The 24,967-nt window shown below is 39.0% G+C and overlaps 1 protein-coding gene across 9 annotated transcripts in view; it reads right to left on the reverse strand.

The window, feature by feature from the left end:
• The window catches only part of ATG4C (autophagy related 4C cysteine peptidase), a 123,298-nt gene that overhangs the window by 3,471 nt on the left and 94,860 nt on the right, over positions 1 to 24,967 (reverse strand). For all 9 annotated transcript variants that reach the window (XM_015434929.4, XM_015434916.4, XM_015434908.4 and 6 more), the window contains one exon: positions 1 to 856. This exon is cut by the window's left edge and continues 3,471 nt beyond it. In XM_015434929.4, coding sequence (XP_015290415.1) covers positions 641 to 856 — 216 coding nt within the window. In that variant the 3' untranslated portion in view covers positions 1 to 640. The remainder of the gene's footprint in view (positions 857 to 24,967) is intronic.

Raw genomic sequence — 24,967 nt, forward strand, 5'->3', positions numbered from 1 at the left:
GGTTTAAATGAGAAGTCATTCCAACAACATTATTTACTAGGATTCTCCAAAATGCTGGCTGTGCAAGGCACTGGGAAGCTCTGTAATGGCACTTGGTAATCGTTAACAAATATGAAGAATTAGAACCATAAAAAATAAAACATATTCCTGTGTGTTATCCAAATAGCATTGCCAAGCAATATAATAGTAGCTAAAATATATTGAAATCTTATTATATTCCAGTCAAAGTACTAAGCTTTTTACATCATTATTTATTCTAACATGCAGCTCTCTGAGGGGGGTGCTATGAGTGTCCCCATTGCACAGATAAGGAAATGGAGGTTTATAACAGGTTATGTAACTTTCCAAAGAATGTGTCAGTTCCAGAAGCTACATTAGAACTGAGGCCTATTTGACTCAACATATCCAGACTTTGGCCAAATCCTTGTCTCTCACCTCCCCCCTTAATATTTTCAATTCTTTAAATGTAATGTTTAAATGTTTTTAGATAATATTTGGTGTGATCTCTTTCTTCGTCCCTATGTTTCTCCTTTATTCAATTTCAAGCAGGACTTGAGGATCCAGGATGATGCTACAGAAAGCATTGGTATAAGACATTCCTTTGTCTCGGGTGCTTTCCCTTGCCACATGACAAGCCTCACTACATCCCAGGGGGAGATAGGGACCAGTGATCCTCTTTACAGATGGGGAATGGAGGCACAGACCAGTGGAGAGACTTGCTGAAGGTTCCACTGCCTGTTAGTGATGGCATCAGGACCACAGACCAATCTCTCAACTCCAAGTCAGGGCATCTCCATGTTTCCTCTGAAGGGAGGGGTGAAAGAATGCTGAGAGCCGGAACATGTTTAGCCAAATCCTGTATACAGAAGACATAAGAGAAGGATAGTTCATATTTATTGAGCGTGAAACATTTTTAGGGATTTTAGTGAGTTTTCGTATGTTTTATTTAATTAATAAATAATAAATAAAACAGTTCACTTGTCCATACATGCCTGACACATGCCCATACATAGTAAATGCTCAATGTATTTGTTCAGTGAAGTAAAAGTTTCAGGCTCTTAAGGGAAAAAAAAAAGAGCACATGATATTTCCTAAATGTATATGAAAGCATTAAATGTGATGCAGGTAGAAGAAAACATCTACTGTGTATTAACCTAGATTGGTACTGGTTTGGTAGCCTTAAAGTAACTTCAACCAAGAAAAATGAGCAACAGGGAGGAATGCACAATATACAAGTTTGGAAGGGTAAATCCTGGCAAAAATGCTGCCCTTGCTCCCTTCTTCCACCCCTTCACCATGGCAGGCATTGCTAATAGATCATGGCACTATTTCCTGCTGATCCTGGACAGAGCCTCAAGAGTCCTCAAACACCTTGCTCCAGGCAACTACCACTAATCCATCAGAATTGACACTCATGCTGAAATCTATTTGTCATCCCTGATAGACTTAAAGGCTTTTTCTCTGTGGCCTAAGGGGATCTCAGAACCAGCTCAAGCTGTGTATACATCTCTTTCACTTTGCCAAGGGAAGGGTGCAATCTACAAAGCTATTCTTTGGGACCATTCTGATTTGTTTTACACTTTATCGAGGAAGTGCTGGCCTTAATTACAAAATCTCTGAATGGGTTCCTGTGTGACTCTGTGAAATCTGTTAGATACTTTTTATAAATAAGCTAGATTCCTACTGGTTCAGAATTATTGGGCATAGCCCTGCCTATGAAAAAGATTGAAACAAAATAGTCTCTAGAAATGATCTCTGGTCCTATTATTGGATTTGTATCGAGCCAGGGGCTAATAAAATGTCTCTGAAACAAAGGTATGTATGTTCATAGATAATATTTGGTATGATCACTTTCTTTGTCCCTGTTTCTCCTTTATTTAAACAAGACTTGAGGCTCCAAGATGATGCTACAGAAAGCATCAGCATAAAACATTTCTTTGTTCCAGGTGCCTCCTTTGCCACATGACCAGCCTCACTACATCTGTGGGGGGAGATAGGAACCAGTGATCCCCTTTACAGATGGGGAATGGAGGCACAGACCAGTGGAGGGACTTGCTCAAGGTCCCACTGCCTGTTAGTGATGGCATCAAGACCGCAGATCAGATCTCTCAACTCTTTGAACATCTTATGTACGTTCAAAACTAAAAATGTTGTGACAAATTTGGGGAAACTTTTATGTCTACAGTTAAGGGATGTCAAATGTGCATTTTAAAGTATTTTCTGAAATACACATATGTGACATATTAAGAATTTTAAAACAACATTTTGGAAACCATAAATCATATAAGTTATATAATTTTTGGTATGGTTCCACATGTTAAGCCCTTAGAAGATACCACAATATGATCCACTCCAAATCTGATCAGTTGACCAAAATTAAATCAAAATCTTATCTTTCATTAAGTCACATTCTAAAGGAAGACAGTTCAAAGGGCAGTAAAACCACAAGATGGTTAGGCTATGTCTTGATTTCATACTGTGTCATTTTAAATACCATCATTCGTGATTCTGAAACTCATCAAATTTCCTGACCTGAGCAGGTCTCTACCTAGCAAAAAAATGTTCTAACTAAAACTATTAGCCAGTATAAGAAGAGCTCTACACTAAAAGCTTGGCTTGGAATAGCAGCACATTAACATAAGATGCCACTCTACTAAGAGGAAATGTATCTCAGAGGTTCTTATCCAAAAAGAGTGTCCTGAAGAATTTAACTAACTCAAATAAATTAGCACATGATGTCACCGTTATTCCCTTCCTGGAGAGTGCCATCCTAAGTAGCACCAACACAAACCAAATGAGAAAGATGTGCTCCTATGGTGGAACCTGAGCCTATAGCAGAAAACCTTCACTGGAGACCTTAAGTGAGTTAACAATGAGCTGTTTTGTTTTTTAAATACCAAACATATTCAATAGATTCCCTAGAATATTAATAATTTCTGTGGACCCCAAGAAGTAAAAACATGTACTTAAAACAGACAAATGATATCAAAAGTTTATGAGGCCAAATATCTATCAGTAATGCTAACATTTTTTGAATGCTTACTCTGTGCCAGGCACTTTTCTAAGCAGTTTGTCTTATGAATCCCCACAAGAATCCTGGGGGGCAATGCCCCATTTTACAGAGGAAGAAACTGAGGCACAGGGAGGTTGCATAACTCACCCAAAGTCAGTGACAGAGTTGAGATTTGAACTCAAGGTCCATGGTCTTCATCATCATGCTCTACTTCTCTTAATATGTTTATAGAATTTCTTGTTCTATTTTGGAAAGAAGGAGGAAAGGAACCATGACCTTTTCCTCTGACTTTAAGCTGGGATGAGAGGAAATTTTCTATCACAGTCTTCTACATTCTGACTTTGGGTGACTAAACAACTAGATAATTCTGGTTTTCAGAGGTTTGAAACAAAGACGGAACTAAGCCATCCAGATGTCATTTGGAAGACTGTGTAAAGACAGCCTAGTTTACATAAAATTGATTCCATCATTTCAATGTTGCAAGTAAGGTGTGCTAAAAATGCAGGTGATGAGGAGCCTTACAGAATTATTTTGAGGTTAACTAAAAAACTATACAGTCCTACTGTAGGAACAGATATAAAAAACAGAGGATGCCAAGGGCCTGGAAGATCAAGAGCAAGGATCTGATGGTGCTTCCTTCCTTTTAAGATTTTGGACTCGCATTCTTCCTAAATGTCTTTACATTGCATTGTCTGACTTATACCTGCTGGGAGATTTTCTTTTGTCAAAAACCAGTGCATTAACATTTCATTGAGTATAGCCTTGTGAGGTTTCCATAATGAAAATGTGGTTCATGTGCACATGTACATACGCATGCACACATACACACATACACCAGACGGGGATGGACCTCTACCTTGAGAAAGCCTGTTTATGTGCTCGGTTTACATATTATTAAACCACCCATCTGATCTCTAATGGCAGCCCTGCTGACACTGTCTGACCCAGTTTGACAATCTGGATAGAAATTGTAGGGTTGGCTGTTCAATGGCTGTGACTTTTAACAGCACTGCTTTTGGGCCTCAAATCAATTCTCTCTGTTTACAGACCATTTCACAGCCCTTTACCTGCAACATCACTTGTGTCAGTCCCATAAATACTTTGGTGTATATAATGCTTGAATTAGCATAATGGTTTAGGCTCTAAGCTCTCAGCCCAAAGAAGGACACGTCAACATGTTCTCTTCACTTAAGCAATTAAGAGCCATTATGCTGCTTCAGTGGAAATATCATCAAGGTTAAAGACAATCCCAAACAGCCCTCTCACCTTTTTATTCTAAGTCTAATAAATGAGGCATAGAAATTGAAATGTTAGTAAACAGTTCTACTTGCAAGCTCTTTTTGGATCATGCTTAATCAGACCCTCGTTCACCAGACGTTTGCAACAGATTCAGAAATATGTATATTGAATTGTTCATTTCGTGTAAGAAAACAGAGTTTACTGATTTTATTTCAAAGCTATAGTGAGCACTGATTTATTTTTGCCAGATTTTTAAAAATTTTAGCATCAAGTTACACAAAAAATTTCCATACTTTTATTATTTGATATGACAAAAGTGACATTTTAACGATGTGATAATGTTGCTATGACTTTTACACTAAGGTATATTTCCAAAGTCTTTTCTTATTGTTGTCATTAAAAATTTTTAACCCAGCTTTATTGTAATATAATGTATATATAATGCAATTCAACTTTAAGTGCACAGTTTGATGCATTTTGGCAAATTTATCCCGTTGCATAATTACCATTATAATCAAGATATAGAACATTTCCATAACCTAGAAAGTTCCTTCATGCCCTTTTGCAGTTAACCCCCTCCCCCAACCCCTGGTAGCCAATGATCTGCTTTTGGTCACTAGTTTTGCCTTTTCTAGAATTTCATATAAATAGGATCAGACAGTATCTAGTCTTAAGCATTTGGCTTCCCATTTTCTTTATATCTTTTCCTCTTTATATCTTTCCCTCTGTTAGCAGTGGGAAGGTAATTTTGTAGGAAACATAAGTTGGGTGGAATCTTGGCTCCACCATTTCTAGCTCAATGGCCTTGAGTAAGTTATTTACATTCTTGGGACTTTAGTTTCCTCTTTTGTAGAATGGAGATAATATCCTCTTGGGGCTGGGAGGGGGTATGACTAAATCTCTGTACATATGCTTAGGTAAGGCATCTAGAAAGTGCTCAATCAATGTTAGTTCCTTAGATTGGTCGTTCTCTCTCCAGCTGTTTGATTTCTCACTACAAGTTAGGAGAGAGCTCGCTGCAGCTCTCACTACTAAGACTGAATCCAGTGACTGAAAAAAGGCATAAGAGAAGTTTTTCAGTTTTGGAAATATTCTATTTCTTGGTTGCAGTGGTAATTACACAACTGTATACATTCGTCAAAAACTCATGAAACTCTATACTTAAAACTGAATGTATTATATGTAAATATATTACAATAAAGCTGAGGGTTTTTTAAATCTAAAAGCAATAATATAGAAAGACCTTGAAAATATCCGTTGGTTTAAAAGAGACGTGATGAGAGATAACCTTGACTCAGTGCTTCATCAACAGTGCATGTTGCTTTTGTGAAATAAGGGAAGCGTTCAAAGCCTTCAGAATAGAAAATCTAATATAGCCAGCAAAAGCACTACAAGTAGCAAATGTTGTGTTCACAGATCATTGTTTTTGTGTTGACTTTTTAAGTTTAAGAAAGCAGTTGTGCAATGAAAGTATAAGTAGTGTAACATCCTAGCTAACACAGTGAAACCCCATCTCTACTAAAAATACAAAAACTTAGCTGGGTGTGGTGGCAGGCACCTGTAGTCCCAGCTAGTCGAGAGGCTGGGACAGGAGAATGGCGTGAACCTGGGAGGCAGAGCTTGCAGTGAGCTGAGATGGCGCCACTGCACTCCAGCCTCCGCGACAGAGTGAGACTCTGTCTCAAAAAAAAAAAAAAAAAAAAAAAAGAAAGTATAAGTAGTGTGACATAGAAACCAAATGTGTGTGTGTATAAGATAAAATGACATTGTGCTGACCATTTTAAACTAATAACTTCAAAACGTCATACAAGAAAACCTGAGCTCAAAAACAGAAATTTGCCAGTCATGGTAGCTCATATCTGTAATCCCAGCTACTTGGGAAGCTGAGGCAGGAGGATCGCTTGAGCCCAGGAGTTTGAAACTAAACTGAGCAATATACTGAGACATTGTCTCTTAAAAAAAAAAAAGTTTTTAATTAGCTAGGCATAGTGGCACACACCTGTAATCCCAGCTACTTAGGAGGCTGAGGTAGGAGGATCGCTTGAGCCCAGGAATTCAAGGCTGCAGTGAGCTGTGATCCTGTCACTGCACACCAGCCTGGGCGACAGAGTGAGACCTCCTCTCTAAAAACAAACAAAAACAATTACTAGAAGTGTCACTTTCTTTGAAACATCTTCCCCAAATCCCACCAATGTCCTCATCTCCATTCTGAGTTAGGTACCCTTTCTCTATGTTCTGACATTACTCTGTCCCTACCTACCTCTGTCACATTAATTATCACACTGCATTTTAATTACTGGTTGATGTGCCTATTCTCTTCACAAGACTGTGCAATCCTGGAGGGTAAGTACTTTTTTTTCTTGTATCTTTACCTTCCTGTCTTCCCAACACCCTGAAATGCCCTAAGTAAGGGCTCAATAACTGTTTGATGAATGAAGGAGGTCTTAATCACATTGCCTCCATTCATAACACAATAAAACACATTCATTCCAGGCCCTCTTTTAATAGTGACTTGGGCCCCATGTATATGAAGGTCTGAAGTAATGAGGGAACCACTAAGCAGCATGAAAAAGAACCAACAAGGAGAAGATTCGGAATCTTGTGGGAGCATAGGGAGCAGTTAGAAGTGTCTGTTAGCCTCCACTCCCTGAATCTCTGGCTTGTACCATAGGAGCTCTGAGTCCAGGTTCCAGAGCCAGAGGACCAGGGTTAGATTCCAGCCTGGCCAAACTCTGTGACCTTCGACTAGCTTCTAAATCTCCCTGAGCTTCAGTTCACCTGGGACTTCACTTCTGTTCTATAACATAGAGAAAACAATAATGAGTCTCCTTCACAGGGTTTCTGTGAGGATTAAATGAGATGATGTGGGCTGGGTGCAGTGGTTTATGCCTGTAATCCCAGCACTTTGAGAGGCCGAGGCGGGAGGACCTGAGGTCAGGAGTTCGAGACCAGCCTGACCAACGTGGAGAAACCCCGTCTCTACTAAAAATACAAAATTAGCTGGACGTGGTGGCACATGCCTGTAATCCCAGCTACTCAGGAGGCTGAGGCAGGAGAATCGCTTGAACCCGGGAGGCAGAGATTGTGGTGAGCTGAGATCACGCCATTTCACTCTTGCCTGGGCAACAAGAGTGAAACTCTGTCTCAAAAAAAAAAAAAAGATGTGTATGAAGTGCTCAGCAGAGTACCTGGCACACCATAAACACTTACACAAGGTTAATTTTCTAGTATATTTCTACAGTGTTTTCTCTGGAGGCGAATGGATTACGTTTGAATTTCACCTCCTTCTAATTCAGCTCCCCATTGTCAGTGTGAGCCTAGACAGATTACTTATAACCTCAGGCACCCCAGGTGCAAAATGAGGATGATAATGGTATCCCCTCATAGAGTTATTTGAGGATTAAATGAGATAAAGAGTTTAGCACCATGACTGGTGCATAGTAAGTGTTTAATAAAGCCTCACCTGTCAAGATCTATTACCATGTAAGCCCTGCTTCTCAACAAGAACCCTTCCCTCCAGTCAAGCATATTCCTTCCCTTACCCATCTGTGCCATGCTCATTCATTTGTCATTACTTTGTTCATGCTACAGCTATTGCAGAGCAGTGGGGTGGGGGAAAAAACAAAGGTTTTGAGGTCAAATGACCTGGGTTCGAAACCTGACTTTGCAAACTTCCCAATTGTGTACAAGTTTCCTACCCTTCCTGAATCTTTTTTTACCTGCAACATAGAGATGATAATCTCCACTTAGCTGGCTTGTTGTGCAGATTTAATGAGATCACATGTAGAAAGGTGCTGAATGTATAATCAACATTCTGTTAAATTAATTTTAGTTTCCAATCCACTGTGTCCTTCCAGTCAGGCACACTTGCCCTCTCTTCTCTACCTACCCAGACGTCTTCTACCCTTGAAGACACACCTAAAAATCCTATCTCAACCTGGAAGCAGTCCCTGATCACACTGACCCACCTTGATCTTACAAGTGTATTATATACCACTGTTCTTGTTTAGCAGATTCTGTAAATTAGCTTGTCTCTCCGACTGGATCAGTTAATCTTAACTTCTTCTGAATCATGGACTCCTCTAATAATCTGATAGTGCTCTCCTCAAAGATATGCATATATACATGGAAATTTGCAAATAATTTCAAGATGCTAATATCTCTTGAAACTTCTGAAACAGATTATGTTCTCCCCAAGGGTGGTAATGATGTGATACTCTGTGTCTTTGGGGCTGAGGACCCAGAAGGTGTTAGTAAAGACCAGTCGATAGACTCATTGACTTTCTGCATCAGGAGATAACTGGTGGCAGCACCTCCACAGAACAGAGTAGGATGCCAACCATGGCAGAGGTAGAGAAACTCTCTAGCAGCATCTTAGTCTTTAATTTTGCCAAAGCACAGCAACTTGAAGCTTCACTGTGATTCCTAAGGATGGGAAACAAGTAGAAATATTTAAAAAGTTATCATGAAAATATTTCGTTCCTGCCCCATAGATGTGTTCAGTCCACAGACGCCAAAAGAGCCTACTCTACTCTTATCTTCAATCCAGCTCCATAATAACTTTTCCCTGGCCTTGGCAGCCTCTCCTTTCCCCTTAAAAGGCTGGCTGCTTGGTTTGACTGTTTTTTTCTCTTAGTGGCCATTGGGTTTTGCATAAAACCATTAACTTTTGTCTCTGCTCATGCAAAATTCTTTGCTTTTGGTTTTCCTGTCTGTCATCTTAGATCTAACAAGAGAAGGGCCATATATGAGATGTAAAGAGAACAAGTCTAACGTGAATTCTAGCTGTGGCTTTTGGTAGCTGGCTTTGTGACCTCAAGTGAAATCACCTGTCTGTGTGGTCTCAGTTTGCTTCTTCATACAGCTTGGTGATCTCTCCCAGTTTTAACCCTGAATGATTCTGAAACATTGCAATGCTTCATGGTTGGAACTAAAGGATTTTCTAAAAGCAGCACTGTCACGCACAAGAAATGCTTGTAGACTCTAGTAATGGTCTGATTACTGGATTAAATGAGACTTTCCATATTTACCAGAGTTTTCAAAACCATCCTACAAAATACACTTAACAACAATGAACATATACTTAACAACAATGAACATAGCTTTTATTTCTTTTATGATTCAAAAACTTGATAGATCTTGTATCTACTGTTCAAAGCTATGAAGAAAAAAATCCAACTTTTCAGGCTTTCAGGTTGTGGTGTTTTCGAGAAATGGGAGTGGTAGGTCTAATTGAAGTGAAATGTATATCTTTAGATCATCTGTTATACCTCTTCTTCCTACAGCACCTGTATAACATTGCCAATAAAGAAAGTAAATAGCATAATAAAGGCCTTCCTTGCTATGATGGGTATTCTTTTGGCAGAAAATTATCAGCAAAACATCTCAACATTCTGATAGTCTAGTAACAATATCAGCCTACACCAAAAACTGGGAAGTATATGAATAGCCAGTTTCTAATTTTATTCTGCCTACTCGGACTATGCTAAGAGCAAAAAAAGATGATAAATAGCCAGAGAGATTTTCTTGACATCATGCTTAACTGAAATTTCAGAATAAATCAGTTGGACTCATTTTTAAAGACCTACAACTAAATTATCATTGGGTCGTTTTGTTCTGCTCCCAACTGGTTTTCTGAGGGACTAGTGGTGAGATACAATGAGATCTGAAAATGGGCCACAGTACGCAAACATTGCAGTTTGGTTTGATTTAGTCTAACTCTTGTGTAATAACTTTCTTTGAAGTGTGGGTTGAGGAGCAGGTTAGAAGCCCGAGGCCACAAGCTCATCTTGTTCTTGTTACAACTCGGATGCCCTGCAGTCCCTGCACTATATATCAGAGGCTTGGCACTGGAGTCCCTGGGCTGATCAAGAGTGGAGCCCTCATTCCCTGCACAGCAGAGCTACTGAGAGACAAACAACAACATCGTTGTGTTTGCTTGGGAAATCCTATTTGATAAAAGGAAACAGGTAGGTCTTTGAGGAGCTTGTGAACCAGAGGAGGCCTGACATTTCTGTCAAGGCAAGAAAAAAGGTTAAAAAATATTCCACCCTAAAGAAAGGCTGATGGTGTCCCTGACCTAGGGAGGAATAAGACATGTCTTCTGATGGCTGGCTGGCCCCTCTCTTTCTCCAGCTTTGGAATTGTGACTTCCGTTGCAGATCTCTGACCCAAGCAAATCTCGAGTGACGAATAAGGCAAGTCCACTGCTCCTCTCTGGTCTGATTTTTCATTGGCAAAATGAGGGGGTTGGACCAAGCGATCTCTTAGTCCCCATCCTACTCTAAAATTTGGTGATTCTGACCCTGTCAGAGTCTTGTAGCCCGCAAGGGACTAACCTTCTTCTTCCCATTGGTCACATGTTTGCCCGTGACCCAAGTCAGATCCTTAGAGCTAAGTTGGATCATGGATGATTCCAGTAAATAACAATACCTGCACAGTTCCTTAGAGTTTGTAAAATGATTTTACCTATAATATTTCATCTGATCCATTGAAAAACCCTTTGAAGAGGGAAACGAGTATTATTCTTTTCCTGTTATAGAGAAGGAAAGCTATGCTAAGGGAGATTAAGTCAGAACTGCCAAGGTGAAAAAAGGTATCTATAGTCAGATCTGAAGAGAAAAAGCAAATGCAAGTCTCTTAGGATGAATGAAGCACACACATTAAATCAAAGAGATGCAATGAGTGTCACAGATGGGAACAGAGAGCATTCTGGGAACCTGTCTCTGAATTCATGCATCTCAGAGCTCCCAGTGCAAATTCTGTTTGTGTGAAAAGGCAATAGTCCGAAAAGAAACCATAGAGCTTGGAACTGATTTTTCACTTATAGGACAAAGACTCTTAGCTAAGGATAGGGGACAAGTGTCATTCTTCATCTCCTCATTCTCTGACAGGAGAGAATAGAGGAAGAGGGGGAATTTATCTTAAGGCAGTAGATGGTCACCAGTTTAAGCCAGGGACATTAGTGGAGGGCTGGTGGGAAGTGACCATTTGGGGTCCTATATTCTGGACACTGAATACCAACTATATGCCAATTTCCCAACAGAGTTTGTAACTGTTACTTATAAGTAATACTGTCTTTTGGCCAACACTTGAAGGAATCCTGTGGAGAGTTAGGGAGCCTATAAAAAGCCTAAAGGTGGAGTGAAATAAATAAGGTCTATAACACTGATGAATTTTTAAACACACACACACACACACACACACACACACACACACACACACACACAAAATAAAGCCTTATTCTTTCTGTGGCATACAATTAAAGAACTACAAATCTCAGAAGTGGAGGCTTCCCCCATCTGAGTGTAGGTGCTGGAGCAGAGGAAGTACGAGGATGACCAGAAGGTAAAATGAATGATGACAACATCAGCAACAACATGGGAATAAGCAGAGTGCCAAAGGCCAAAGATATATCCATATGCATATGTCCATATCTGCAAGAGTGACAGCAGGACAGTGGCCGAAACAACAGAGGTTGAGGGGCAATGGAGTGTGGAGCCACGTCAGTTTCAGCAGCAGAACAAACCATCAATTAAAGTTCCTCAGCTACACTGAAATTAGGAAAATTCAAGACAAAAAAGCAGTATAAACAGATGAATGCTAAGAAAGAATGGCCAGGCGCGGTGGCTCACACCTGTAATCCCAGAACTTTGGGAGGCCAGGGCAGTCGGATCATGAGGTCAAGAGATAGAGACCATCCTGGCCAACATGGGGAAACCCCCTTCTCTACTAAAAATACAAAAATTAGCTGGGCGTGGTGGCGCACGCCTGTAGTCCCAGCTACTCAAGAGGCTGAGGCAGGAGAATTGCTTGAACCCGGGAGGCAGAGGTTGCATGAGCCGAGATCGCACCACTGCACTCCAGCCTAGTGACAGAGTGAGAATCTGTCTCAAAAAAAAAAAAAAAAGAAAGAATGCAGGGCTTGACGCGGTGGCTCACACCTGTAATCCCAACACTTTGGGAGGCCAAGGTGGGTGGATTACTTGAGCTCACAAGTTCAAGACCAGCCTGGGCAACATGGCAAAACCCAGTCTCTAACAGCAACAACAAAAAATTAGCCAGGTGTAGTGGTACATGCCTGTAGTCCCAGCTACTTGGGAGGCTGAGGTAGGAGGATAGCTTGACCCCAGGAGGCAGAGGTTGCAGTGAGACAAGATCACACCACTGCACTCCAACCTGGGTGATAGAACCAGACCTTGTCTTAAAAATAAAATAAAATAAAAATGATGCAACTAGCTGAGCATGGTGGCTCATGCCTATAATCCCAACACTTTGGGAGGCCAAAGTGGGCAGATCACCTGAGGTCAGGAGTTTGAGACCAGCCTGGCCAACATGATGAAACCCCATCTGCACTAAAAATACAAAAATTAACTGGACCCATGGTGGCACATGCCTGTAATCCCAGCTACTCTCTTGAAGCTGGAAGGCAGAGGTTGCAGAGACCCTCTGCACTCAGCCTGGGTGACAGAGTGAGACTCCATCTCAAAAAAAAAAAAAAAAAGGATTCAACTAGAGGTAACCAAGGTAAAGGAAGAAAGCATTGCAGATGACACAAATCTAAAGGCATGGCTAATATAATCCTTTTGAATCTTGGATCAATTTCAAATTTTCATAACAAAAAAACTCTGGGTCTACAAACCCAAGAAGATGAATTTAACAGGAATATATATAAAGTCCTACACATAGATTGTAAATATCAATTGAACTGGATGGGGTAGACAAATAAGAAAGCTTGGGGTTTTGGCGACCAGAGATTCAGCAGGTGACAATGATTTGGCTGCTAAAAAAAAAAAAAAACTAAACACCTCAGGTTGCACTGATGAAAAGACATATTCGGATCATTGGATTTTTGCGGCCAGACCATGTGCACAGTGTTATAATAGATTGTTGGGGCTGTATCTTAAGAGTAACACTGATATTCCATGCATGTCCAAGGATCAGGACCATGGTGGTAAGGGATCGAGAACTGTATCTCACAAAAAGCAGCAAGAAATGAGGAAACTTGGGGAGACACAAAAGTCATTTCTAATTCCTGAGTAAGACTTCTTGAAAAAGAATCATATTTGTATGGTCTTATGGGATATAACCAGAACAAATGACAGAATGCCAATTTTGACTTGGTATAATGTAAAATTTTCTAATAGAGCTTGTTCAAAGGTAGAGGGTTCTACCATCATCATCATCCTACCCAGGGACTCTTTCAATAGCCTCTCAAGTAGACTCCATCCCTCCACTCTTATCTTCATTAATACATCCTCTATAGAGCAGGCAGAGTAGTTTTCAGAAAGCACAAATATTACAGACCCAAGCTCCTTTTCTTAAATAGCTCCCCACTACATAAAATAGTAACAGCTCTTAATGCTGCATGAAAAGCCCTGCAGCCTCATGTTCTGTGACCGCATACATACCAGCAATCCCTGACACACACACACACACACACACACACACACACTTTGTGCTTCAACAATACCAAATTATCTGTAATTTTCTATACACAGTATGCTATTACGCATCTATGTGCCTTTGCATATTCTGTTCCCTCTGTCTGAAATGCCTTCACCCTTTCCAGAACCCACGTTATATACTGGAAAAACTCCTATTTATATGTTTCCATTTATAATAGGTTTGCTTGGGCATAACCTTTTATGAAACGTTTTCACTTCCTCCCCAACCCACCCCATCTCTCAGAGTTAATCATTCCCTCCTATGCTACCTCTGTACCTTTGTACATGGTTCCATCATAGCATTTATTATACCATATTGAAATGTAAACTGGGTGTGGTGGCACACACCTGTAGTCCCCGCTACTTGAGAGGCTGAGGCAGGAGGTACACTTGAGCCCAGCAGTTTGAGGCTGCAGGGCACTATGATTGTTCCTGTGGATAGCCACCACGCTCCAGCCTGGGCAACATAGCAAGACCTCATCTCTAAGGGAAAAAAAAGAAATGTAATTATTTACATGCCTGCCTTCTCTACCTTCTTGGGCTCCTCAAAGGTAAGAACCAAGTAATATTCCTCTACAAATCCCTAGTACTTGGCACAGTGCTTAGCACACAGTGGAGCTCTCAAGTATTTGTTGAATTGACATGACAAAAGGATTCTATGGTAGAAAACAAAATTAAAACACTTGAAATTGCTCAGTAATTTTAAGTTAAGTAAAAGGAACCCAGGGCTAAGAACAAAGACAAATAGAAGAAGGGGAATTTTTTTTTTTTTTTTTCTGAGACAGAGTTTCGCTCTGGTTGCCCAGGCTGGAGTGCAGTGGCATGATCTCAGCCCACTGCGGCCTTGACCCCCCCAGACTCAGTGATTCTCCCACCTCAGTCTCCCAAGTAGCTGGGACTGCACCCAGCTACTTTTTAGAATATTTTTAGTAGACATGGGGTTTTGCCATGTTGCCCGGACTGGTCTCAAACTCCTGAGCTCAAATCGATCTACCCACCTCGGCCTCCTAAAGTGCCTGTGGCCAGCTCCCGGGCCCCTGAGAGAGGGAGAAAGAGATGCGGACAATGAAAAAGGCGCTGTAAACTCCAAGGGGTGGAGGCAGCAGGGGCAGAAGGAAAGGGCTGAAATCACAACAGGAAGTCCTTCCTAGAGCCTAACTTCATGGGTGGAAATCTATGAATTGCTTTAAATTATAGGTAAACTTTACAAAATATATAAAATTAGATATAAAATATGTAAAATTCCCTCTGCATGTGAATTTTCCTAGGAAGGGAGTCCACATTCTCACAAGAGGGTAAAAGGTCACAAATGCACTAGAGAACAGTGGCTGAACTGTCCAGGGGTTCAACTCATAAATTCCTACCATCATTTTTGCTTTTGTCTTGAAAAGTTTTAATCAGGAAGCTAGTCCCAAAGAATATTGGGCCATTAGTCTTGATTTTCCAAAAAGGGAATTCTCAAGTCAAAAACTGAGACACTTAATTTATTCACCAAACATTTACTGAGGATATACACATACAAATCATGGTGAAGTACTGGGGTAATCCCAAAGGATATATTTTGAGGCTATAGTAAAATAATAAAAGAGTTTTACTGTATAGAATTATAGGATTATTAATATGCATAAGGAGCCTTTTTACATGGAGTTATACTGTATTATGTACAATGCAACTTTATAATTGGGATAAAATAGTGGTTTGCATTTATTGGGCATTCATTATGTGCTAGGAACCACTCTAAGTACTTCGTTCATTCGTTTAACAAATATTTATTGAGGTCTAAGATGCTGTAGGCACTGTTCTAGATGCTAGGATTCAACAGAAAGCAAAATACACAAAAATCCCTGCTCTCTAGACATCTACATGTTGTAGGGGAAAACACAATAAATAAGCAAACAAATAAAACAAAAATTCCCAGATGGTGATAAGTGCTATGAAGAAATGTAAAGCAAAGAATGAAGATAGAGACTTCTAGATGGGAGGGAGAGTGCTGGCAATTTCTGCTGCAAGACCATTGCTGATAGAATGGACACAAAGAGTGAGAATGAGAGAGAGGGAAATCAAGGATGACTCCAAGGTTTCTGGCCTGAGCAAATGAATGGACAGCCTTGCCATTCATTGAGATAGAAGACTATAAAACAGGTAGCTTTTGGGGGCAGGAGGGTGCAAACGGGGCTTGGCTTTGATTGTGTTAAATCTGAGATGCCTACCAGATGGCCAACTGGAGATGTCAAGCAGTTAGTTAAGGGGAGAGATCCAAGCTAGAGTTATCAGTTTGGAAGTAGCAGCCATATAGATGATATTTAAAGTCATGAACCTAGAGGACATCAACAAGGAGTATAAAACAAAAGAGAAAAGACTAAGGACTAAGCTCTAGGGCACTCCAACATTGACAAATTGGAGAGATATGGAGAAACTGAGAAGGAACACTGAAAGAGGAGAAAAACCAGGACAGCAGGGCATCTTGCAAGCTAAGAGAAGAGTGTTTCAAGAAAGAAGAATGATAACTGTGTTGAATAGTGCTAATGAGACAAATAAAAAGAAAACTATGAATTGATCATTGCATATAACAACATGGACACAAAAGTAGCAGGTTGACACCAACAGTATTGACTCATTCAAGACCCCTAACAATGCTATATGATAGGTATTACTATAATTCCCCAGAAATAAAAATTGAGGCACAGGCAGATTAAATAACTTGCACAAGGTCACACAGCAAGAGAGTGGCAGATGGGGTATTTGAACCCTGGAAGTGTAGATCTGGAGCACACTCTGCCTTGGAAAATAGGAAAACAGGAGAGAGACCTTTTATGGGAAGCCGACTCCATGGCAGAGAAGACCCTAGAATGTTGCTTTTAACCTATGATTATGCTGGAGCTCTATTTCTGTTCATACTCCTTGATATAATCTTCCAAGACAGAAAAAAGGGCATGGATTGACTTTAAAATCCCATTTTTGTGGAGATTTTATGGATGAGTATTTAATAATATGTGACTAGTCTAATTAGCTCAAATGGTTAGATCACAATGACTGACACCAGGGGTACAAATGCATTCCTTAACATGGACCAGTCAGGTTTACACAAAAACTCTGTCTTGTGGACACAGGGTACATTTTTTTCAAAGCACAAAACTTCTTCCAAATAGTGAGCCACACCACTTGTATTATTCAATTCTCCCTTCATTCCAGGTCATATCCAAGGCTTGCCTCAATGTCATCGTCTATGATAAATGATGACTAGCAACAGATAGAAATGTGAATTCAGACGTTAGAGATGCTATGTAGTCACAGAAGAAAGAAGTGTTAGTGAAAGATTTGTTTAGGATTCGGCTCTTACAATACCATCACCCCAAATACTCAGAAATTATGTTTTAAGCCCTGAAAATAGATCTGCATTGCTACCTCAGGCTCTTTTCAACCCCTAGCCAAGTCAGGTCCTATGAAGCTCATACCCACATTCTCTTCCTCCTCCTCCTCTATGGAGATGCACCACGTTGCCATCTCACTCTACCAAAATAATTCTTGCTAGGTAGTACTCCTTACTGTCCCACCAGGCCAAGGATCTGATTGTCAGAAGACAGACAAAACCGTCATTGAAAAATGTATGTACACTCAGTTTTTCCACCTTTTTTTAACCAGCATAGTAGAGGTGAGAGGGAACAGAAAACAAAAAGCACGGTCCTACTGATATAGCAACAACTTAATTTTTCCAGATAGATCCAAGGCTGGTTCCTATAAACTGGAAAGAAAATTTGACCAACAAAAGAAGGAGTCTAATTAGAAGGTTATGAACACAATAGAAAAACTAAGTTTCCCACTCACTGGTAGAAAGGTTTATTACAGCTTATGGGACATTTCAAAATGATGTCTTCGAAGTATCTTGCCCCCTTTTTAAAATCATACATAGCCCTTGAATATGATGAGCAAACCAGCTGGATGATGTTAAGCCTGTCCACGCCCGGCAGGTAATACAATGCACATAGCCATATCCACAACTGCAAAGCTTGACTCCCCACAAACCTCCCCAGCAGTACATGGATAAAAATGTGCAATTTTTTTCAGCACAGAAGCTTATACATAATCCTATTACTATCCTAGACACCTATTAAATATGATTGAAACAACGCCCATTGGAAGTCTTAAAACCTTAACCACCAGTTTTACTTCTAAAATAAAGTAAACTGCCAAAAGTTCTGATAAAAGTGACAATTTATATTTTTAAGTAGTACAACTGGAATTTTCCTATAGCTGTAGACAAAGGAATTCTTACCCAGATAAGTAGAAGAGCACCAATAAATTTAAGGTAGCTTATGCAAGTTAGGCACTAATGAATGTCATCTTCTGTTTTGTCATGAAAAAAGATCTTTCTGCTGCTAAAGGAGACTGATTTAGATTATGAATAGCTGTAGTGATTTGCAAAAATGGCTCCAGAGAGATAGAATGAGACTCCATATACTCATGGCACTTGAGGTTTCTGCCCTTTTTGTTGAAAATTAATTTGTCCTGTGGGTTATTGGATTCTAGCTCAGCCAATGTATATTGCTCAGTCATCACAAATTTACTTAAAATTTAGTGTAGCTGAAGTTCATTCAACAAGACAAAAGTCTACAGTTGAAAGCTTCTAAAAATCTTTTTTAAAAACTGGCTAACAGTGTAATTGAAAGTGCTGGCATCTAAGTAGATTCACATAATGTTTTGCAGGTATCAATATATACTATATTACTATGTTAGAAATAGATTTTTCACTTGTTTTCCAAGAAAAAGCAGATAGGGAAGATTTATCATCCTTTGGTAAGAAGACATTTTGGTTGAAGCTTCCACATTCTGAAAACACATAAATCCCTAAATTCAGATTAGATTCTGTAATACATACCACATATTGCATTCATTCACATATACTGTAATTTCACAACAAATATTTTAAAAGCAAATAAATTATATAATTCCTGATGCTTCCAAATGCTAAATACATCACACTAAGAACAAATTAAAAGTACATATATTGTCTCCCTATTTCATCAACTCTTACAGCAGGCAACTCGCTTCCTACTTAGGATGCTACAGCATGGAGGCTTATAGATGGGAGGGCCAGAGTAAAAAGAGCCACGTTTCAGACAGAACATCAGGATACAAATCATTTGCTTTTTGACAAAAGGAATATTAGTTTAGTGGTCATGCTCCTTTACCCAACAATAATGAGAAGAGAGTATACTTCCAAAGAAGCTATTGTGCAAAGATACAAAGGTGACAAAAAAAAAAAAAAAAAGAACAGCTAATTGTGGGAAACAGGGTTGTTTTTAATTAATTTCTCCCTTAAAGTGATTTTCCTTAATAGATATTTCTCATGTTTACGCATTGAAATATGTATATTTAATACATAAAACCGATTTAAATACATGTGTGATAGTCTTTTTCCCTTTGAAAATCTTGATGAATCTATAAACTTATGTAAGCTAAAATCATACCAATGAACCTCAACTGTGATTAAGTCCATTGGGGTGGCTCCTAATTAAGTTAATGATACACAGGAGACAACTAACATTATTTGTTCATTTCATTTATAGATGAAAGACTACTGGATAATAAGACTGTTTTCTATAGAAATATTATATTACAGAGTAATTAGGAGCTAAATCTAGACGGTAAAAGCATTAGGATGTGTCATTTCATTAAGAAAAGAAAGTACAAAAGTACATACTACTGGGGGCAACCCAAACCATAGTTGTGGACTTTTTTTGGGATAGCAGCTTTCGCTTTATTCCTTGAACCTAGACCACGACTGAACTACACAACTGATAAAGTTCAAACTCTGAAGAAATCAGATCTTTGCTTGGGGTACAATTGCACAAAATGAGATACAGAGTGCTAACCAAATCACGACACAATGGACTGGAAATTTTAGATTAATAAACCTCTTCCAGTGGAGTACTAAATAACTTTTACAGTTTTATCTATGGTTATTTGTTTCTCTGAAGATTTATGGTCCTCGCAACAGATAAGCATCTTATCTTTCACTTTCCAGATTAAAGAGAGATGATTTTAAACAGGCTTCTGACTGGCATAATCTAGAATTGCAGATGATCTCAATTTTTTAAAAAATGCAAAAAGTGAACTTGCAAGTCAAATGAAAATGACTTCGCGCATGTCAGATGCAGAGGGGAAAAAATCTGCATACAGCTAAACGAGTCTGATCTTCTCTTACCAATCCTGATCCCCTCGTCCTGCCCTGTATCAGCCAGGTGCAATCTGTACATGCTTAACCAGGAATTAAAACTCTTCATGCTGCTGCTGCCTTAATTGATTGATGCTAAAAGTTTAGAAAATATAACCTAACCAGCTATTACAAAGCACCTTTAACCAAGCCTTCTCCTTTGAAAGCAGGATCCTCAATTGAAACTGGCAGACCACATTTTTAGGTTTCAAGCAGCTCTGTCATTCTACAAGGAATGTGTCTGCCACTTCACACGATAGCTTGAGCTGAAAGACATGTACTTTGAATCAGAGAATCAATAGAACACTTAATGGACAATTAGGAGAACAGCTGTAGGACTGTCAGAGACCCATCTGTACACAGCTCAAACAGCAAGCCTGGACAGGGCCCGGGAAACAAAGTACACTGCTCCAGGGCACTGGCCCCAGTACAAAACCTCCCTTTCAGCTCTCATTTAATGTTAATATAGTGTTCTTTTTCATTACAAATTTTAACACGTGTAGAAAATTATGGAAATTGCTTAAGCCATTTGTCAACTTATATCATGTGAATTGATCAATAAATTTCACTACTTTGTTGTTAATGTAGATAAATTTTGGCATTTAATTAAGCTCCAGTGAAAATGTGGCCACTTTTAATTTCAGCAGATGCTGTCATTTCATTTGTAATACATAACTACAGGGGTAAATACAACCCAATCATGAATTATCACTAAATATTTATAGACAACATAGCAATTCAGAAAATAGACACAAAAGATTTTCACAATGAAACAATTACGGTGTGCAAAATCTGAAATAGGTCGTGATGAACTCTAATAAGAGTCGTGAACAGAATCTTAATATTGTAGCTTCACAAAAGAATTACATATGTATATTTTTCCTCTCATGATCCTGTCTCCGTAGATTGTCTCTAGTCAGCAGAAATAATTTCAAATTATTTCCACAGAATTGTTCCAAAGGTTAAAAGAGAGTTCCCTAAGTTTGTAGAAGTATATTGACATTTATAAATTAAAATAAAAATGCATCCTCTCATATTTGTATTTACTAAGTTTATTTGGACACAATGGAGAGGCTTCTTTTAATGAATAGAAGGAAAATCTTATGAAGCTCATGTCGAACACATGATTTGGATTTGGGCTATAAGATTGGTCAAAAGAGGACACTGGGATGGGAATGGAGACAAGATGCCAGACAATGGAAAAAGAAGAATGAACTTTTGAGGCTTCCTCCATATGGCCTGAGGGGCCCCAAGATGAAATCCTGGTTCTGACAGCCAGAAGCCGTATAGCCTGAACCCTCTGTGGCGTAGTCTGACATGATAAACTGCTATATCTCATTTGAGGGGGAATAGGCTGCCTCTTGGTGATTCTGCTGGTGCCTTCAGGGAAAAGGGGATTCAAAATCATATTGCTGTCTTTACAGTGTAATCCACTCCATAACACCCATACCCATCATTGTCTAAATGCTTCAGTAAGTGGGCCTGGCTGGTTCTGTAATGACTACATTTGCAGCAGAAAAGTAGACATGGGTGCCTGTGTGTAGATCCTGCATAATTATATAAAAATTAAAGTTACGGGGAAGCAAAACTGATCCCTCATTGCTATTTTTACAATATCTCCATGTCAAATTGGCCATCGTGGCTGAGGCAGTTTGGCACTTTCTGTTGTTCTGGCAGAGGGCTACCTGGTCAGAGAAGATGATTCACTAAATTCAGACTCTATTAGATAAATTAGAATTAAGCAGCCAAAGGGAAAATGGATAGGGTCTTCTTGCTGGACCAAATTATTCATCTAAATTTCCAGCCAAAATTCTCTCTCTGGCTCACTCTCATATGTTCATACTTCTTTTTATTCCAGAATTTAAATTTCCTAGGACTTCAGGCTGTTTTTACACCCTTAAAAAGTAGAAGGGGCTGGAAAATCTGCCTCAGCTCCAACACAGATAATTAGAAATCTTCTTGTCATCTCTGAAATTGAGGATTTCTTGAAGGCATAATATTACTGTTTTCCTAAGTCATGTATGTCTGTGAATTTCTTTGTTTTGGGGGGAACTGAGGAAAGAAATGGGTTATTGCTTGGACTAAGGAAATACTGGCATTTGTTAAATATTTGATGTGGATATTGAAGTGTTAAGAAAGTTCAGATATAACATTGGTTGAGAAATGAAAACTGATATCCTAAAAAGTTGGGATGGTGGTAAAGATGGCCAAAAATATTATTTACCATTTCTCCCATCGACAAATGGAATCTATTTCCCCTACCCTTGACTCTGAGCTGGGTTTGTTTTGCTCAGTAGAATGTGGCAGAAGTGCCACTGTGCCAGATCCTACCCCATCTTAACAAGTCCTGGAAGTCATTGCATTTGTGTTTTTCAGAGCCAGCTGCCATGCTGTAGAAAAATTTGGGTTAGACTATCAGATGATGAGAGGTCACTTGGAGAGTAGTCTTGAAAGATGAGAGAACATCTTGGAAGTTTAAACTCCAGGTGAACTCTCAGTTGAAAGCAGCTGGATGAGTGACTGCAGCTTCACCAAGTGGAGCAGAAGAACTTCACGGCTGAGCACAATCAACCACAAAATCACTAGGAATAACATGTCCTTATTAGGTTAAGACAATAATTTATTACACAGCAATAGATAACTGAAATAGAGATTTCATAATAAAAATTTCCATTCCTTTTCTTTTCAGATCCTACCCTCCTTTTCAAGTTACAACTGGCAATCACCTAGTTTCCTATGCTTCTTGGAGAAGTGACCCAATAACAGTAAAACAAAAAGCCAAGATACAAGTTGGAGGCAGGGGTCGAAATATTGTTGAAAAGATGCTCAGACTGATTCCCCCTACTATTAATTTACAATTTTCTTTTTAACTTCACTCAATATCCCAAATCTACGTCAATGCTCTAATTGGACAGCAAAGGAAAGTCAGTTTCTGTAATAAGAATTCCATCCCTTTTCAGGACTGTAGTCTGGAAAATCAATGGAACCCAGTTTACTTAAACATGATTCGATTTTTAAAAAGATGTCAGATGTTCTGCTATTTATATTAAAGTTGCCAAACATAAACTCTTTGAGATAAATTTTCTCTCAGCTAAAATAAGCTAGATTCTAATAACACCTCTGTCATAGGTAGCTGTGTAACTTGCGCAAGTAATTTTATCTTTTTGGGCCTCATCTATAAAAAGCCAATGGACTAGATAATCTTTAAAGTTCCTTAAAACTTTGCCACTTTTCAAAGACAGGTCACTTTTTGGGATGATCCCAACTCTCTCTTAATCCCTTATTGTGACCACCTTAGTGCCAACTGAAAAATCCTTTTCTATTGCCCAAGGCAGGAGTGAATATATCCTTAATCTAATATTCTGTCCCTGAATAACTGAGATGGTTGTGTAATTAACTTTCTCTCAGAAAACTTACTCCTAACTTTTTTTTTTTTTACTCCATCATTCTATAAGAACAAAGAAGTATAACAATTTGTCTTTACCATGCAGGTCTCTAAATAGATACCCATTCTTCATAAAGTTCATAAGAAGTCAGTACGTTTTGCTTGTGGAAAAGACTTGAGAAGAACTGAAAGGGAGCATTAACCTGGAAGGTAAAAGCTTCAAAACTTATTGGTTCTTAAGTATGTCTGACATTGAAAAAGGTGACATTAAAAACACATTGTATTTCAGGGAGGTCTTCAGTGAAACCCTGAACATATTCTCCTGTACATTTTCACCTGTAATATCTCAGAAAGGAGCAATATGGTTGTTCCTTTAATTAATTAATTCCACAAATGAATCCAGAATTTAGTAGTTTCAACCACTTATGGAATCAGACAGATCTAGGATTGAATCCTGAATGTATCATTTATAATCTAGATACCTTGGGCAATTTTCTTAATCTAAGTCTCAAGATTTGTTTCTAGTATGAAAATGAGATAATGCATTTAAAGTGCCTAGAATAGTAAGTGCTCCATCTTCCTCCCATAGCCTTGTTACATTGATTATCAAGTAAAAATCATTTGGTTTGAGCTTCATACCTACTAACTTCATACCTACCTAACTACTAACAAGGAATGAACCATCCAAAAGACAAAAAGTCAGGTATAACTGCTACATAGGTAACTGATCCCTGGTAAATTATAAGTTATGGGCATGAATTAAAGATAACCGTGGCTTGCATGGAATAGGAGAATCCTTGACCATAAAATGGGCACCTTTGGAAGTTGTGTTAACTTGTTAAAGACACTACTTTGGTGACCTGCTTCATGAAAATTTTCTAACAGACAAAAAAGGAAACAGATTTTAGGAGATCCCTGTGGAGTAGTTGTAATTCAGTCTAGCATAAGAATAAAACAGAAAGAGGTTCTAGACAATTTGCCCCAGGTCAGTCCAGTGAGCAAATCAAAATTATAATTCACATTGTTTAATTCCCCTATTCATTAGTCAATTGTTGACCGTGCTTATTTGCCTCCATATCAAGAAAGAGTTTGATTTGTGGCAAGAAAACATTAGAGAACAAGGTATATAACTTGTGCTCTCAGTCTTCCTTCAGGGAATCCAGGCTGAATTTGCAATACACCAGAAGACAAAATCTTGTAAGATCAATGATCAAAGCCTGCCCAAGTGTCCTGAGCAGCTAACCTATTGCTGCCCCAGATGAAAACTCAATTCTGGTTCATGTTCATCTGAACATACTTTTAGTGTGGAAAACATTGGTTGAGGATGAGACTGTTCCATCCCCAAACTGTACCAAACCTATGCCTAATCAATCACCTCCTATGAAACAAGTCATGTAATTGGATCTCTACACACACAAAACCAAACCAAAGATTCAACTCCAAAACAAAACTACTGTAGACCAATCTTGCTATAATTAGAGAGTTAAGAGAGCCATTAGTTTGGTGCAAAAGTAATTGTGGTTTCTGCCATTGAAAGTAGTAGTAAAGCTAAAGCCAATGAAGACACAAGTATATGTATGATAAGGCTTAAAAGCAGAAAAGAGAGTTGGGGAAATCTGCTAGAGAGGGAGCCAAACAATACATAACCTGGTATTGATTACATTTAGTAG

Source organism: Macaca fascicularis, chromosome 1 (genome assembly GCF_037993035.2).
Source record: "Macaca fascicularis isolate 582-1 chromosome 1, T2T-MFA8v1.1".
Lineage (NCBI taxonomy): Eukaryota > Metazoa > Chordata > Mammalia > Primates > Cercopithecidae > Macaca > Macaca fascicularis.